This window comes from Glycine soja, chromosome 9, assembly GCF_004193775.1.
Source record: "Glycine soja cultivar W05 chromosome 9, ASM419377v2, whole genome shotgun sequence".
In the NCBI taxonomy this organism is placed as follows: domain Eukaryota; kingdom Viridiplantae; phylum Streptophyta; class Magnoliopsida; order Fabales; family Fabaceae; genus Glycine; species Glycine soja.
In genome coordinates, this window is record NC_041010.1 from 44,063,597 (window position 1) to 44,081,578 (window position 17,982).

The 17,982-nt window shown below is 31.3% G+C and overlaps 2 protein-coding genes and 1 long non-coding RNA gene across 3 annotated transcripts; 1 reads left to right on the forward strand and 2 right to left on the reverse strand.

Moving 5' to 3' along the window:
- Positions 1-1,022: 1,022 nt before the first annotated feature.
- Positions 1,023-4,168, forward strand: LOC114425816 (O-acyltransferase WSD1-like). Its single transcript, XM_028392782.1, has 5 exons — positions 1,023-1,326; positions 1,684-2,259; positions 2,747-3,100; positions 3,264-3,401; positions 3,679-4,168. Exons 1-5 carry the CDS (start codon positions 1,141-1,143, stop codon positions 3,838-3,840), a joined length of 1,416 nt encoding a protein of 471 aa, XP_028248583.1. The 5' UTR covers positions 1,023-1,140; the 3' UTR covers positions 3,841-4,168.
- A 399-nt stretch (positions 4,169-4,567) lies between these two features.
- LOC114425486 lies at positions 4,568-6,521 on the reverse strand. Its single transcript, XR_003669230.1, has 2 exons — positions 5,271-6,521; positions 4,568-5,014 (listed from the first exon to the last, which is right to left on the reverse strand). It is a non-coding gene; the product is annotated as an uncharacterized LOC114425486 (long non-coding RNA).
- Positions 6,522-7,818: 1,297 nt separating this feature from the next.
- On the reverse strand, positions 7,819-12,728 carry LOC114425101 (aldose 1-epimerase-like). Its single transcript, XM_028391863.1, has 5 exons — positions 12,451-12,728; positions 12,304-12,353; positions 9,387-9,510; positions 9,162-9,269; positions 7,819-8,774 (listed from the first exon to the last, which is right to left on the reverse strand). Exons 1-5 carry the CDS (start codon positions 12,635-12,637, stop codon positions 8,128-8,130), a joined length of 1,116 nt encoding a protein of 371 aa, XP_028247664.1. The 5' UTR covers positions 12,638-12,728; the 3' UTR covers positions 7,819-8,127.
- Positions 12,729-17,982: the final 5,254 nt, after the last annotated feature.

Consider the following 17,982-nt stretch of genomic DNA (forward strand, 5'->3'; position numbering starts at 1 on the left):
TCCTTGAAGATCGATACTTACTTTATTCCTTTTCATATGCATCTTATTGTGCCTATACAAATGAAGTAATGTGAGGCTACGGCCATATGGCTAGTTATTTCTGCCAACCACATGTTTAAGCTTGTTTGAATACCATACATGTTTGAGGAAGAGATTAGAATTTTCTCCAATCTACAATTTTCGGTGATACGTAGTTACTAGTTAATTTTTAGTTACAGTTAGCCAGCAATATTCAGTGGTGTTTGGTGAATCTAATTATTCAAAGTATATATTTGGGGCATCTATACAGTTCTTAAATGAATTGCATCCTTTAATTTTTTTTTAACAAATAATAAATTTATCTCTTTAAAACTATATTTAATATAATTTTTTATATATGGTAGAAATTGTAAGTGCACACCCTACAACTCATTTTGAAACTACATATCCGGCCCATTCCCTTGAAATATGTGTTTATGGCTGACTCAACTCAAGCTGCATGCTTTGACAGCATGTATGGAAAGCAATAGGTATATCTTGACTTTAAATAGCCGGATATATATTTACAAGGATTGTTTAAAAAGGAAAATATAAACGAATCATAAGTTGTCAAGTTAATAGATAAAAGTCAACGTAAGTTGTAATTTATTTTTAGGAAAATAATTCTTGAACGATTTGTTTGCTTCTGTTATACCTGGTGCTAGTAGCTTAAGAGAAAGAAAAAAAACCATGTAAGAAGTGTATTTTTACTTTTTTTACTATATATAAAAAAGTAGTGCACGTAATTCATCAATGATTTTTCCATACGTATCAACTAATTCACATTCCTGACCAAAAGAGTCCAAGTCCTAATCACTCGAATTAACCATTGTCGGTGTACATAACATAATAATATTGATAAATTATTATTTGGAGGGTATAGATTAATAATTGCAGTGCTTAAATGTAATAGTTGTTAATATAATTAAATTTCTGGTTCTTGATATATAGTTGAATCTGTCACATTCTTGCGCTATAATTTTGGTCTTGTCAAAGTAAAACCAGTTGGCACGTCTGTATCGGTTGCTTTTAGTCCTCAACCTCGTTCTGTGTGCTATACATATGGTTTCATTTCCCCCTTAATTCTCAACTCGTGAAACTTCCCAAAAAATATACAGCACTATGGAACACCAAAAAGAGGAGCAACTAGAACCAGTGAGTCCTGTGGGACAATACTTCAACAGCTCTATGCTATGCATATACATCATTGGAGTTTTAGAATTCGAAGTTCCAATAGATGACTTGCAAACATATGCTCTTCTTAAAGATGTTTTCCTTCCCATCAATCCACGCTTCTCCTCCATCATGGTTCCCTCTCTTTGCTTCCCTTATTATATTGTTTAATTTATTTTTATATGCTTATGATGTCTATGAACATTAGAATATTATACATACATAATATATATGACAAGATGACAATGTTAGATATGGCACTTATTAATTTCACAAGGCTATTTATGTTAATTAATTAATTTCTATAGATAGTTTTGCATTATAAGTTTGCTTTGTGTCTTTAGTTGCATATTTGTTTATTTAATATTGTGATCTCATCATTAAGTACTAAGTTTTATCATTTATCCAGTTTCTTAGCCGAGAAATTATTAGACTATCATGAATTACTACTTTTATATATATATATATATATATATATATATTTGAATCCAGGTCCAAGATAAAGATGGAGAGAAAAGATGGAAGCAAGTTGATGTAAACTTGACGGACCATGTCAACATCCCCACATTCCCCGAAGGAAAAACAGCGGAATCTTATGATAAATATTTTCATGATTATTTATCAAGCATAGCAATGGAGCAATTACCACAAAGCAGACCATTATGGGATATTCACATAATCAATTACCTTACAAGTGATGCATCCAGCACTATAATATTTAAGCTTCACCATGCACTTGGAGATGGCTATTCTCTCATGGGTGCTCTTCTTTCTTGTCTTCAACGAGCCGATGACCCTTCTCTTCCCTTGTCCTTTCCTTCTCTCAAACAATCTAAACAAGAACCTTCTTCCACTAAAAGCTTTTGCAGAAAATTTTCTTGGATGTGTTCCTCTGCCTTCAACACTGTCTCAGATTTTGGATGGAGTGTATTGAAGAGTAGCATCATTAGTGATGATAAAACACCGATAAGGTTTGGAGACGAAGGAGCCGACTATCAACCAATTTCCATATCAAGCATGACATTCTCCATTGACCACATCAGGGCCATCAAATCAAGGCTCGGAGTGGTATGAAAACAATTTTTGGTTTGTTGAATTTGTCTTTGACTTTAATAGTAAGAAAGAATGCATATAGTCTTTATTGGATCACCTACTTGTCAGAGTATATCCAAGATGTTAATTACGCGTATTTATTCAACTTGTGGTGGTAGAACTGCTAGGACCTTTATTTGTCTGTGTTGTCGTGTATTATACATTATAATCGACTGCCCAACTCTAAAATTACAAGGAAGTGTTTGTCTGTTTAAATCAAAATGTTACATTTTTTATGCAATTTAATTTACTTAGTTTTGCAAATTTTAAAAATGTTTCCATTATGTAATTAGACAACCTTATCATACGCTACTACTTGTTAATTTTCTTTCCGATCCGCACAAGTCATATATATATATATGTGTGTGTGTGTGTCTTGCATGTATGAATGAAAAACACTTTTCTTGTTGGGTTTTGACATCAAATGATTTTGTTTTCTTTGCATGATTCTATTTAACTGCAGACAATAAATGATGTGGTCACTGGAATTGTCTTCTATGGAACTAGATTATATATGCAAGATATGGACTCCAAATCAAAGACCGCACACTCCACAGCATTGGTATTACTGAATACGAGAAACGTTGAAGGTTACCAATCGATCAATGATATGCTAAATACTAAAGCCACGGGTCCATGGGGGAACAGAATTACCTTCTTGCATGTTCCAATACCGAAATTAAATGAAACAAGAACTACAAACCCTCTTGAATTTATTTGGGACACACATAACATAATCAAGAGGAAGAAACAATCTCTAGGAGTTGTACTCACCGGGACACTTTTGAAGATAGAGGGCAAATTGAGGGGACAAGAGGTAAATTTGTATATTTGGTTAAATTGAATTTGATCATAATGTTGTTAATTATATGTTTTTTCCTACCAATAATTTGCGAGTGCTTCTTAAAGTAACGAAGAATATAATTAAGCACTTAATTTGTTGCTACAATTGTTAAGTTAGTTGTTTTAATTTGTTGCAGGCAGTAGCTAAACGCATTCGTGGCACATTGACAAAATCAAGTGCAGTGATTTCAAACTTGGCTGGACCAATACAACAAATGGCTTTAGCTAACCATCCTGTGAAAGGCTTGTATTTCACATTGGCCGGTGGACCTGAAGTATGTATTCTGAATCCCTTTCATTTTTCAATTAATCACCAATTCAACATGTGAGAATCTGAATTGAGGTGGGTGGGGTGAAATAAGGCAAAAAAAAAATTATAATCAATTTATAATAGCGAAAATTGGAATGGTCATTTTAAGAAGGCTTTAATTTCTAATTTATTTTGCTTAAGGAAAAATGTTTTTAACCCAACAGATCTCTCTTTGTTCCTTTACTTGACTAGTTGCAGTGATACATAAGAAATATTTAAACATCATTTGATTGTATTTGCAGAGTCTAGTCATTTCAGTTATGAGCTATATGGGAGTCCTAAGTGTTACCCTCAAAACGGAAAAAGACTTCATAGACGAACATAAATTGAAGTTGTGCATGCAAAGTGCATTTGAGATAATTCTCCAAGCAGCTATGGAAATTCCTCAGGAAACCAAACCTTAGTATTTGGTTTGGATGATTGGAACAGCTTATTACGAAAATTAGAGAGAGAGAGAGATATGGAGAATTTACCATATTATTTCTCCGGATTTATCAACGCCTTAAGTAATTGCTTGTCTATAGTATATTTGTCGTATGTTTGGAAAGATCAATACACGAGGCCCACCTTATTTTGGATCTGTTTAGGCCTATTCTTGTTTGGAAGAATCTTATCGTCTGATCCCACTTGGTAATCATTTCTTGTTTGTTTCACAAACTAAAAAGTGTACAAGAGTTGTTATATTTTTAATTATGTAGTCTTTTGTAAAAATTTTGTACATCACATTTCTTATCCTCTTGTCTCCAACACTCCAACATTAATTAACAACAATATTAAAAATTTAGCTCAAATCTCACAATGTAGGGGGCTAATTCAATAGAAGGTTTTCAATCCAGAAATCATGATAATTTTCTACTTTTGTTAATAGTGCTTTATTTAGCTTCAATTGTCAAAATCAATCTTCATTATTATTTTTTTTAAAAGAAAAATAGAGAAAAAATCAATCTTCATTATTATTTTTTAAAAGAAAAACAGAGAAAATAGCCAAACAGAAGAAGGAGACCAAGCACTCATATAGGGTATGCAAGTAGCTTGGATAAACTCCCCTTCCCTCACTTGACATGTAGCATTGTCCCGGAAGTGAAATAGAAGAAAAAACAATACAAAGGAAACTGAAAGGAACAAATAATGTAAAAGTAAAGACAGAAAACAACAAATATATTTTTTAAAATTTCCATGCATTTTGTTTATGTTCAGAGCATGATGTTCTAGAAATCAGTTACAATTCCTGATTTACAATTTGCTTTATTGAAATTTCTTCAAATGGTATGGTTAATCGGGGCTTTCCCGTGAGAAGTTTATCACACATTACCTGCATTGTTGGTCTAAGCCTTGGCTGAGAATGAAGACATGCAAAGGCCAGTGTTGCTATAAGAGCTAAACTCTGAGCAGATTTTTTATTGATGGTGGATATTAATCGGGGGTCTAATATATCTTTGAGGAGAATTCCTTGTGAGGATGCAGATCTTAACGAGGAAACAAGTTCTCCAGGATGTTTTCATATGATAATTTCAAGTGCAACCACTCCAAAGCTGTAGACATCACATTTCTGAGTCACGCAATCACTATAGGCAAGTTCTGCATCAAAAGTGGAACCAACCAAATAAGGAAAAACTCACCATTTTGAGAATAATGGAAACTGAAGTAGCAGGTTAATGAGAAAAATTGATTTGTTCTATTCATTAGCTTTCCTAATTGATCTTATAATTAGCTTATAAAAAAAATGATCATATAATTAGGATTATAGTAACTAGGAAAGCTAATGATTATAACAAATCATGGAAATAAATTAATTTTCCTCATTACAGACACATAACATAAATAAAAATCTTACCTGGTGCAATATATCAATTAGTGCCATCAAGTACAGTTCGATTGGAGGAACCAGAGTTTAGAAGTCTTGCAATTCCAAAGTCAGAGAGACAAGCCTCCATTTCTAAATTCAAGAGAACATTTTTTGTTGTTACATCTCTATGAATAATTGCTGGTTTGCAATCATGGTGAAGGTATGATAAGCTATGTGCTATGCCTTTCACAATGTTGACCCTCTTGGTCCAATCCAACTCCACAGCTTCAATGTCATCGCGGAGAATGCAATACAAGCTTCCCCTCTCCATGTACTCCAAAAGCAGAAACATGCATCTGTTGTGCAAGCAGAATTCATAGAGCTTCACAATATTTCTATGCCTTATCTTTGTCAACATTCTTACCTCATTCTTGAAAATCCTGCGGATTTCTGTGGCTTATAAATTCTGAAGTTTCTTCAAGGCCACTACTCTACCACTAGGTAGCTGTGCTTTGTAGACACTGCCATAACCACCAGCTCCTATGCAGTATATGATGTCAAAATTCTCTGTTGCTTCAATTATGTCTTTCTATGCAATTTTACCATCATAGTTCCATATTGAAAACATGTCACCATTCTTTGTTTCTTTTGAAATAGACATGCAATTCCCAGCCTTACAACAGCGGTGGAAAACATAAGCAGAGCATAGAAGAGCAAGCAAAGGAGTGGGAGGAAGGAAAATCTTCATTACCACTACCAAATCCAAATCTATATTATTTGGTCTGTGAGGAGAGGAATAACAAGAAGGGAAAGGGGTGATGCGGCTGTTGGAGTATAAATGTGAGGTGAAATCTCACATCGAGTAGAACTGAAAAAGAAAACCTATAAACCTACGTGAGATAGTTCCCTTTATGTCATTAGAAGATAAGTCAAGATAAGTGAGTTTAGAAAGGATACCTAGTCCATATGGAATGTTCCCTGTGATTCCATTTGCAGTTGCAATGCTGAGACAAGTCCAAGAGACAATAAGTATACAGTGCAAAGCTCCTACTAACGTATAATTAGGAATTGGCAAAGCCATGCCAAACAATACCATCAAAAGATGCTTTGTTTTTTACATCTATGGTTGATCCTCAACTTTTTACGCATAAGTTGTCATTAGGATTTTAGAAGCCAGAATATGCGGGTCAACACGACTTTTAATCATTGTCCTACGCGCTGATAAAAGATACTAATGCCTGTACAATACACAAACAATTTAGCATATATCCCCATGGTTTAACATCTTAAGTATAGATACATGAGTTTTAATTTGTTTTGGTTATCATGAGATTGATGTGAATTATCTTCAGGAATTATTTATGATTAATCTGATATATAACCTAATTCATTATCTTTAATAGAATCTCTTTTTTAGTTGTATTTTTTTTTTTTATGTACAATGATCATATTGAGATTTAGACGAATGATTTTATGCATAATGTCTCAAACCTCTTATTATTATCTTTAGTCACATTTTTTTTAATCTATAATATTTCAACCCAAAAGTTTTAAAATATGTTTAGTCCATTCTGACTAAATAAGAAGATGTTGATAGATTCATGAGTTTATTTTTAATACAGGAGTAAATATTAATTCATAATAGGAATTAGGATGAAGACTTTGCACATTTAATATTATCTAATGATTCTATTTATTATTATTTTTTATCCGTAAGAATTAAATACAGCATCGAAAATTTATATCACTCACCAATTGAATTAGATCCATTGGTCCTGGCTATTATTTTAAATGAGTTTGAGAGTTAATTAAAAATAAAAACCATATTATGCTTCATTAATTGCTTACGCATAAGTTGCCTAAACTATCGCAACCATAAACCATTGCAACGCATGGTGCCTAGCTCATTCTTCTGATCGAGATGTTCGCCTCCAACTTTGACTGCCTCAATGGATTAGCTGTTTCTTGATCGGGAAAAAAAATAAGATTCATCCACAAAATAAAAATAAAAAACAAGAAATTTGGTAAATGGGGTTTTGAAGAAAATAATTGTTTCTTTCTTTCTTTTTTACAAGAATTCCAATGGGGTTTTAAAGAAAATAATTGTTTCTTTCTTTCTTTTTTACAAGAATTCCAATATTCTATTATTTTTTAAATAAATAAGTCAAGTTTGAACAATACAAATTGTTTTTATAAGTCATACCTAAACTTCAAATTCTATTTGATTCATTTACACCCCTAATTGGCGTAGAATATGCAAATTATTTTGTGATATTGATTTTATAGTCCATGAAACATATACCACTTAATTACAACTTAGTCTCTTGAGGTTTAGATGCACCAGTTTTGTGCATGTAATTATTTAATAAAAACAATTGAGGACAACTGTTAAAAGAAGGAAATATTTAATTTTCTCAATGACTAAAAATGAAGCTTTAATTGAGAAACGGGGGATTAATTAATTAATTTCTGTAATAAACAAAACGAGACAAGATTGCTCTAACAATAATAAGAAATACGAACTTGCTCTCAAGAACAAGTGGTGGAAAAAAAGTAGGCCAAAACGTATTGCATTAACATCAAGAAACAAAGAAGATTGGTTTTCCTACCACCCAAAAGAGAAGGGATTTTATTATTAAATATAATTCACATATGTATCAAAAAAGAATTCTGCATTAGAAATACAGAATCAAAATATCAATAAAAAGCAACAAATCCAAACCAAAAACATGTTTAGAGAAACATCTTGAAAGGTTCTGAAGCTGCCACCAATTATGAGACTAACCATGGGACTCTAATTATTCATTCTAAAAGGACCCCAAGTTTGGATGAAATCCAAAGTTATAAATGCTACACTGACTTACCGTGGCACATTAAAAATGGGGGAAAGCTCACTCCTCCTATCTCACTTTGAACTAATGTAGGGATTTTTGGTGGAAAACTTAAAAAGCATATAATGCTTGTAAGGCTTTTCTGGTGTCACAATTGTTGAAGGGAAATTAGGCTGATTCACTGAATCAGGGAAGGCTTGAGACTCCAAACATAGTCCTGAATGAGATTGGTACACATATCCACCTTTTCCCTTCAAATCCTTAACATAGTTACCAGTGTAGAACTGCAAACCAGGAGCATTTGTGAACAACTCCAACACTCTCCCTGATTTCTTATCCTGCACTATAGCTGCTAGCTTGATCTTTTGGCCCTTCTCACCATCAAGAACATAGTTGATGTCATAGCCTTTGGTTTCAGCCAATTGATTGATCCTGCTTCCAACAGTTTGTGGCTTAAGGAAATCATAAGCTGTTCCTTTCACCGAAGCAAATTTGCCTGTTGGAATGAGTTTGCTGTCCACAGGTGTGATTTTGGAACCAAAGATCTGCACCACTTCATTTAGGATGTTGCCACTGTTGTGGCCTCCTAGGTTCCAGTAAGCATGGTTTGCCAAATTCACTGGTGTTGGCTTGTTTAGAGTTTTTCCTTTCATAAGTATAACCAATTGGTTTTTCCCAGTTAGAATGTAGCTCACAGTTACTAGGAGATCACCAGGGAATCCTGAAACAATTGGAGCATCCAAAATGTCACATACATGTCATAAGTTCTATTTCTTTGTCAGAAATTATTGAAGGTATCAAAGTCTAAGAAATTGACTTCTATCTTTAAATATAGCAAAGATAAAGTACTTTTAGTAGTTAATGAGAAAATCAACTATTGATATTTCAAGACATTCATGATTTGTTATACATGTACACTTAATATCATCGGTTGGTTTTTATTTATTTATTTTTGTCTGTCTTACAACAACTCATACACACTGTTTAATCAACTGAGTTAGATTTTCTTAATAATTGTTTTTTATCACTAACAATTGAGATTACTTAATTTACCCTTAAAAAATTAGTTGTTCACTTTAGAAGCAATGGAAATAATGAAATTGTTTACCTTGTTCACCATCAATACTGTGGTAACTGAAGGTAATGCTGGGACTTGGACCTTCTTTTTGATACCTTTTCACTTTCCAAAGAACATCACTAAATCCTCTGGCTCCACCTAATTAGTAGGACAGGCAAAGGACTATGAGTGCATTCTATATGAGATGTAGTGCTAAATGGACAATACAACTATGGTATAAATTCTTTGCTAAGGATTTACTTATGGTTAACATACCATGAAGTGTATTGTTTCCTTCATTAGCAACTAATTTGTAATGGATTCCATTTAGAGTAAACTGAGCTCCTCCAATTCTGTTAGCAACCCGGCCAACAGTTGCTCCAAAATATGTTGTATCATTCTGCAAATAGTTTGGCATGCAATAACTGGTTACATTATGCACTACATCTGAGATGTTAGATACCAACAAAAAGAGCAAACTTTGTAGGGTGAAGAGAGAAAAAAAATATTGAATTGAAAAGAAAATAAAGAAAAGAAAAATGAATTGTCATATCTATAATTTAACTTTTTCTTTTTCCTTTTTTTCAATTAAATAAAAAATATCATTATCCTTGTTTTTTGTTTAAAAAAAATCCTCTTTCCAAGCATACTAAAAATGTTTTGAAAGATTTTAAAGATGTTTAGTAAGATCCAAAAGTAATTATACTTTTAAAACCTCGCAACCTAATCTTTTGGATATGATGGGAATTCCCACATTTTTTATTTGTGTCCGTTTAAATCTCTCTCGACGTCACTTTTCTCACTTAGTGCGTCACTCTCTCTAAGAAATCTCTTAGATACCTAGGACCCAATTGAGTAATTATAATTGAGTATTTGTGGTTTAGGCTTATACAATAATATTTTATGCGAGTCTTTGTTGGTAATTTTCTCATGTCTTTTTTTCCTTGTCTAGTAATTTTAGAGATGTCTCCTCTTTCTATCACTTTTTCTGAAAAATAAAAAAGATATGTCCCTGATATTTCTCTTTATATGTATAAAAAATGTTAAAAATTTGTCCTTTAAAACATTTTTTTAATATTGATGGAAATATATTAAAATTATAAAATTCTGTAGATTTTATTTTTATTCAATAAAATTTATTATATTTTTATAGTTTGCAATAAATCTTAATCAATAATAAGAAATATATATTAAAAAAAACTCCTATATTGTTAACACTCCACACATATAAATATTAATAGGCATTCCTTCCTCCAAAGTCCAACTTCCGCCATGTAATTTTAGCAAAAGAAAAAAGAAAAAAAAACCTTCCCAATGTAACTTTTAATAATAGTACCCTCAAGGCTTAAATGGTTGGATATGTTATTGTGAAATGCTTAATGCCACACATGCATCACGTGACTTCTGCCCATCTGTTTCCCAACATTATCATCAATTAGGGGCACTTCACCTACCGCATGTATAGTGAGTCCTTTCTACAATTTGTCAAAAGAATAATCATCTTTGGAGTCTTCGAATGTGTTCCATTGTCTTTTTATTTATTTTTTAAATAATTTAAAAATAATTTTTCAATATCAATTTTTCGACCAAAAGAATGGAAATATATATATATATATATATATATATATATATATATATATATATATATATATATATATGAAGTTTAAGTGCATGAAATAGTTATATATTATGAAGTTTAATTACATAAAATTAAATATATATATATATATATATATATATATATATATATATCATATACAATTTCATAATAAAATATAAATGATAAATACTTTTGTTATTTAAACATATTTAACATAATTTAACTCTTAATTAAATGTATAAAAATTATTGAAAAAGAAATTTATTCTTTAAAATTTTTATGTTTAGAGAGAAATTAATATACAATTATAATTTAAAAATATCTTTACTAGACATCAAATATTTTAGCAAAAAGTAACACAAAGAAAAAGAAATTTTTTTTATTTTCATTGTTATTGCATCCAATGATTATATCTTTACGAAGGACATCATTGCAACCCCAATACTTCATAGAGATTATACGAAGGACATCATTGCATTTGCAACCCCAATATTCCCGGGGATTGCACAAGTCCGTTAATTCTAATGTGCAGGATGTGATTTCCTCAGTTCTATCCTCCACATACTTCACTGATCAGAAAAAAACCACATCTACTCATCATTAATTATATGTTTTTGTTTTAAGGTTATAAAATAGCTAATAACAGATATGCAAGAGAAGCCAAATCCCTTTAAAAATAATCTTTACATGTAAAATTTTAATTTATTTTTACAATTTTAAAAATAAGACCTTAGTAAATTAAAATTAAACGAATTTATATTCATTTAATTAAATTTTTGAAAAGAATATTTTTTTAAAAAAAATTATGTACGTATAATCTTAAAACAACAAATATTTTAGAATAAAAAAAGTATTGGATAGTAGAAAGCAATAGGTTTTTATATGTAGCCTAGCAAGTATATCATGAATAGAGAATATCAAAGTGGAGACAATTACAAAAGGGACATTGAGAATTATAAAGCGAAACCTTCAAAGTTTAACTTAAATGTGGACCCTTTTTTCAATGAACTGACATAAACGTGAAAGCTGTCCTTATCGCATTCATATAAAAATATAAATAGCCTTAAATAAATAACAAAATGAGACTATCAAAGTAAACAGAAAGAATAAATGGACACTTTTTTTCCTCAAAGATATACCAATATTTGTCGTTAAATTCACTTTTAAAACCATATCAAAATAGTTCGCCAGATGAATTCTGATTATCACAACAGTATTTTAATGTCACTAATTAATAAAATTTAATCTAAGACCTAAGACCTAAGATCGTATATTTCAGGATAAATAATAGTAATATTAATAATAATGAGTGGATATCGAGGCAAGTGATGCCTAGGAGTCAATAGATCATTAGAAGGAAATTGTTAGCAAACGACAATCTATACTCCAAATCTTGGCCTTTCATTTGTTTGAAACCTAAATATATATTAATAGCTATCACATGTTTGAATAAATCCAAGTTGTTGAACAACGAGGATATTCTAGCTTTGCACAAGAAAAAAAAACACATAAGGTAGGAAAGTCTGCAAACACAGTAATCAACAAATTCATGCAACATAATGTTTTGGGGGAAGAATTAGAGAGTAGACTCACAGTGTAATCCTTAACAGAATCATATCCAAGAACAACATCACTCAACTTTCCTGAAAAGAAATCACAGTGAAAGAAGCCAAATATATAAGGGAATCAAATTTGAAGGTAATTAAAGGAATCAGCATTTGAAGTTTTGAAGAAGCATACCATTCTTATCAGGAATCACCAGGGACAAAATTGAAGCACCCCAGTTGGTGACCTTCAAAGAAAGGTCACCTTTATTGAGCTCAAAAATTCCAATCTTTTCCTTCTTTTCAACATCAAAGCAATTCACAAACCCAGAAGAAGCTGCTATGATCAGACATAACAGCAATACAAAGAAGATCTTGGTCATTTTTTCTTGCACTGGAATTTGCTATGTCCTAAAGCTAGCTAAATAATGGTTTATATAAAGGGATAGGAGGAAGCAATAATGAAGGGGTAAATGGGAATGGTGAAAGGCAGTGGGTAAGAGTGTAACAAAGCACACAATTAATTAACTATTTCCAGCTTTAGGCAAAGTTGGGCCGAACTGGACTCTGCACGTTATGTGGACCCGTGGGAGGTACTTGTTTGTCTTCATGTCATCCCTAAGTCAAGAAATTTATATGTTCAAGGTTTTACTAGTATTTTTTACTTCTTTTATGAACACAATTTAGAAGAACAAAAGAAATAGACCAATGGGGTCCCATTTTTATGATAAGAAAAGTTTCCAATTCAAAATATTTTTAGAAAAAACTTATATTATCTCACCTTCAAAAGACGAGTAAAGACTGAAACTTACAACATGTCGTGTGAATTTTTCTCTTCCTCCACTTGACCAACTACAACTTGAAGTTAGTTTCAGAGGTATTTTTGTATTTATAAATTTATTATCAGCATATCATGTTATTTTTTCCTTTGTAAAAAATGATAAGAAGAAAACTGAAATGAAAATAAAATATTGTTTTTGAGATATTCTACGTGAAAATAAAACAAATTGTCAGAAAATAAGGTAAATATTTTTTCAGGCAAAAAATGTTTAGAAATTTCTCATTACTGCATGACACAACTTGGTGACGTGGGTAAGCTTTTCAATTTACGGAGTTTGGAGGTCTTTGTTGAGATATGTTAAGTTTGATATTTACTTTATTCAAAATGATGGTAAAATTACTTGTTTAAACTCCAACCCAAACAAAACTTGATAACGTGTGTAATTTAACCGAGTCAATTTAATTTTTTCACATAATAAATGAATTTTAATATTTTATATAATTAAATCATAAATTAAAATCGTGATATATTTTATAATGTATATTTTAACACAAGTATTATTAATACAAATATAATATTATATTATATAAAATACTACTAATATAAAGTTAAAAAATACGATTATATATATATATATATATATATATATATATATATATATATATATATATGAAACTCTAATTAAGTTGAGCTAACTCGAAGTATTATAATCCCGAGAGTTTAATTTATAATACAGAAACTCGTCAAAATTAACTTCAAAATGGACAGGGTTAACAAAACAAGACAGATCCTGAACAGTCTTGGTAAAGTTTGCGAATTTTTTGTTTCTATTTCAATAATTAATGAATAATTTCTGCAAACCTAAATATATGTAGTTTTTCGGCTTTTTAGGTCCATACTAGTATGTAGGTTTTAAGGCTAGGCTAAAACCTTTGACCAAGAAAAGAAAACAAAGAAAGAAGGAAGGAAGGGCTAAAACTTGCTTCCAAATTTAGAACATACATGGGCTGAAGTTTTCTGTACCTAATAAAACTTAACTAACACTCTTTATATATTTTGAAAATCTTAATTCAAAATGTAATTTAATTTACTTTTTCGATTGGGCTTTCAGGATTATAAAAGAAGTGTTGATTTATATGATGTGTACAGGAAGAAAGTCTAGAACATAGTTGATTATAGTTTGAGCTTGGACATTTATATCTTGCACTCGCATTATTGCATCAGACATCTCTTATTGCATTCTGGAATGAAAAATTATATTTTAGAATGGACTTGAATGTACATGTAATGGGAGGTGAAGGATACAATATAATGAGGTGCACGATATAATAACCTTGAGCTTGAGAGTTGCTTGGCCCATTCTTTAAGAAATGCATAACATAAAACGGCTAATTGCACCTTTCTTTTTTGCCAGCTAAATGCACCTTCCTTATGTAATTTTATTTTTTTCCTAAAAAATTACCTCTTTTCGAAAAGTATTTTAACACTTTTATAAAACTAAATTTTAAAAGTATTAAATGTTTTCTGAAAAATGCTTTTTTGAAAGTGTTATAGGGCTTTCAGAAATTTACTTTCCGGAAGCAAAAATATGATTTGTCTGGATTTGCTAAGAGAGATACGAAGTCCCCTTCCCCCCACTACCTCCACCTTCGATGAATCCCTCCATCGTTGTGATAACATATGTGAGCATATTCAATTATGCAAGTGTCGACAATGAAGAAGAACATCAAAACATAATGGTGGTGTTGGTAGAAAATTCGTAACAAAGGGGTGCATAAGGGGAGGGGTTCATAGGGGGAACTAAAAATGAGGAGAAGTGCTTTATGAAAGTGTTGAGGATACTCGACTCCAAGACGAAGATGTTTGGGAAGTTCTGATTTGCCTCTCTGAGGGCAATTCCATGCAAATCCTATTTTTGCTTCTTGTAGGTAAATTTGGAAAGTGTTATAACACTTCTGGAAAGTAGTTTTCCGAAAAACATTAAAACACCTTCAAAAAAGTAATTTTTGGAAGTGTTAAATAGAATTTAGTTTTGGAAAAGGATAATTTGAGAAAGACAAACAAAATTATATAAGGGAGGTACATTTACAAATTTCTTGCATTACAATGCTTGAGTTGGGCTTCAGTTTAAGGACATAAATATTGGGCTACACACAAAAAAATTATATGGTATGATAAATATCTAAATACTCTACTCTATCTATCTATGACGTATAAGTTAGAAATTATAACTTCTTACAATAACAACAAAGCCTAATCCTGTTAATCAGTCACGAATGATCTATGTTAGGTATAATGACGAGTTTTACGTTTATTGTTGAGGGTCTAATACAAGCTTCTTCCTTAATTTGGACTTGAGACCGAATAGAAGAACATTAGCGGAGTTTATAACTTCCTAAAAATAAGTTATATTTATCATCAAGCCATTAGCATAAATATAACATATTAGCCATAATCGTGGCTTGTTGACATAAATATAAATTATGGTCGCAAGCAAAGTAGCATCAGAAAGATATATATAACATCAAGCATAACAAAAATGCTATTCCCTGCTTGAATTTGTATGCCAGAACAAACCACGATGCTAGATGTATTCTAACTGATCTGCAATATCTTAACAATAGTCACCCAAGATAGATGGATTAGTCATGAGCCATAACGAGCTATTAATATATAAATTGGCATCTAGATCTATGTCCGACAAAGAGAATAGAATAAAATAAATAAGCTGAATAATAAGACTATATTAATTAGATTTATAGTTGCATTGAATCAGACAATCATAGAGAAATCTTGTTCGTTTAACTGGCCCATAATCAATTGCTGATTTGCTGTTCAATAAACTTAAACCAGATCATCGGATCTATACATCGAGAGAATCTCTGTGCCTTCCAATTTACAATATTCTGTAGATAATAATGAATTCCGCAAATAAGCTAAGCACTGAAATGTTGCCACAAATTAAACCGGGCATTAGCATGAAAATAGATTCAGGCTAGAATTTTTTAAGACAAGTTATTGATACCCTAATTTCCCAGCAATATCATGTTTCAAGATAGCTAGTTTATATACTAATGTGAATTTAGAGATTATACAAAAGCTACCGCATCATAAGTCTAATTTAATATCCAGACATACAACAGATTATATGCATTTCAATAAGATTGACATACGAATTACAAACTATATGTGGGTCCAGCACTCCAGTTTCATAGTAGTGCTTGTTGTGCCCATCTTATTCACGAATAAAAACCATAAAACATGATATATGATATCATCATGCTTCTTATTTCCATCATTATTGTTAGATACAGAGTGTCAAGATAATCTGATTTTCGAGGAACCAGTGCCTCCAAAGAAAAGAAATTAAAAGAGAAGAGAATGAGAGATAATTACTAACTTCATTCCTATTGACGTTGTTATTACATAGTAGGTAGTATTTATATAATGAAATTCTACATAACAGAATTTGTCATTTTGTACTATAGAATATCAGAATTAGTTATTCTTGTTTTCTCATTCCTCAGCATCAAATCCTGCAACATCAAATCCTGCCGCATCATTCCTTCAAGATCAGGATTCCTCAAATGTAATCCAGCAGGCCTTGCAATCTTCCTCTTAATTCTGCTTGCTATTTGCATTATGTTTCTGCTTGTTTTACATCTGCTAGTTGTACCCCTGTGTCTGTTGTGCGATCATCAGTATCAATTGTATCAACTATCCATAGAATTTTGCCTAGACACAAGGCAAAAAGTGAAGTTCCAGCAAAAACATTTCCAAGAAACACTCCATTGCCTATCTTATATCCATTTCCTAAATATATACACCCATCACTGACGGACATGCCACCATACACAGTCGATCCAGTCTCATATGACCATTCAATTTTACCAGTCTTACCGTTAATTGCATAAATAGGTCCTTTTTGATTTGTGGATCCTGCAAAGACAATGTCATTAGCTACAGTAATAGGACCATTAGCTTTGGCATTACTAGCTAGGGTTAGCTGTGTACCACAAGATCTTTCCACTACATGCTTCCATTGCCACCCACCCTCCACTAGTTGTAGTCTCGGTGGATGGTCTAAGAGTGACCTCTCAATACTCTTACCATTTTTATCTCTTTTTTTTTCATATCACATTATATTATCTATCTTATTTATACATTTATCTCTATAAAGATAGGAAAGATAAATAAAAAAATGTTAACCATATATTATTTCTAATATTTTTTTACTAGTTGGTCAACTTTATATAAAATTCTAAGAAAGGGTTGTTAAATAGAAAGTAAAACACTAGTTTGTGATTTCTAATAAATTTCAAGACTTATTAATTATACTTTTGGCCTCTTAAATATCTTAATTGGATTATTTTGATCCTCATATTCAAACTATACAAATTAGATATCTTAAACATTATAATTGTACAACTTTTGTCCCTCAGTCAATTTTTGCTAAATTTTTAACAAAAAATATGTTGGTATCACATGACACTAATGATAATGTGACCATCAACATCTTATCTTACAAATATGCAAATGTAGTTTAATTATACGTATGCTCACGGTTGCAATTATGAAGACTCAAAATGTAATTAAGTTAGACAACATGTTAGTTATCAAGTCATGAATTTGTTAGTAAGTGTCACATCATTAATAAAGTCAATTAAATATTTAATAAAAATATTGACAGGAAGAACAAATTCTATAATTACACTGCTTGAAAGATTCAACTCTGGTATAATTGAAATTTGAAGGAAATGCAATTAAGTAAAATATGCACTTATAGTAGAAAGTGTTTTAAAAAAAAGTAATTAAAAACTTTATGACTAGCATGTTTCTCATAAGTCATAATGGTATTCTTCATTCTTTAAATGTTACCGTAGGCCAAATGAGCTTGTCGTCGTCACGGTGCAAAGCCCAAGCAAAACCACTCTTCTGCACAGCAAC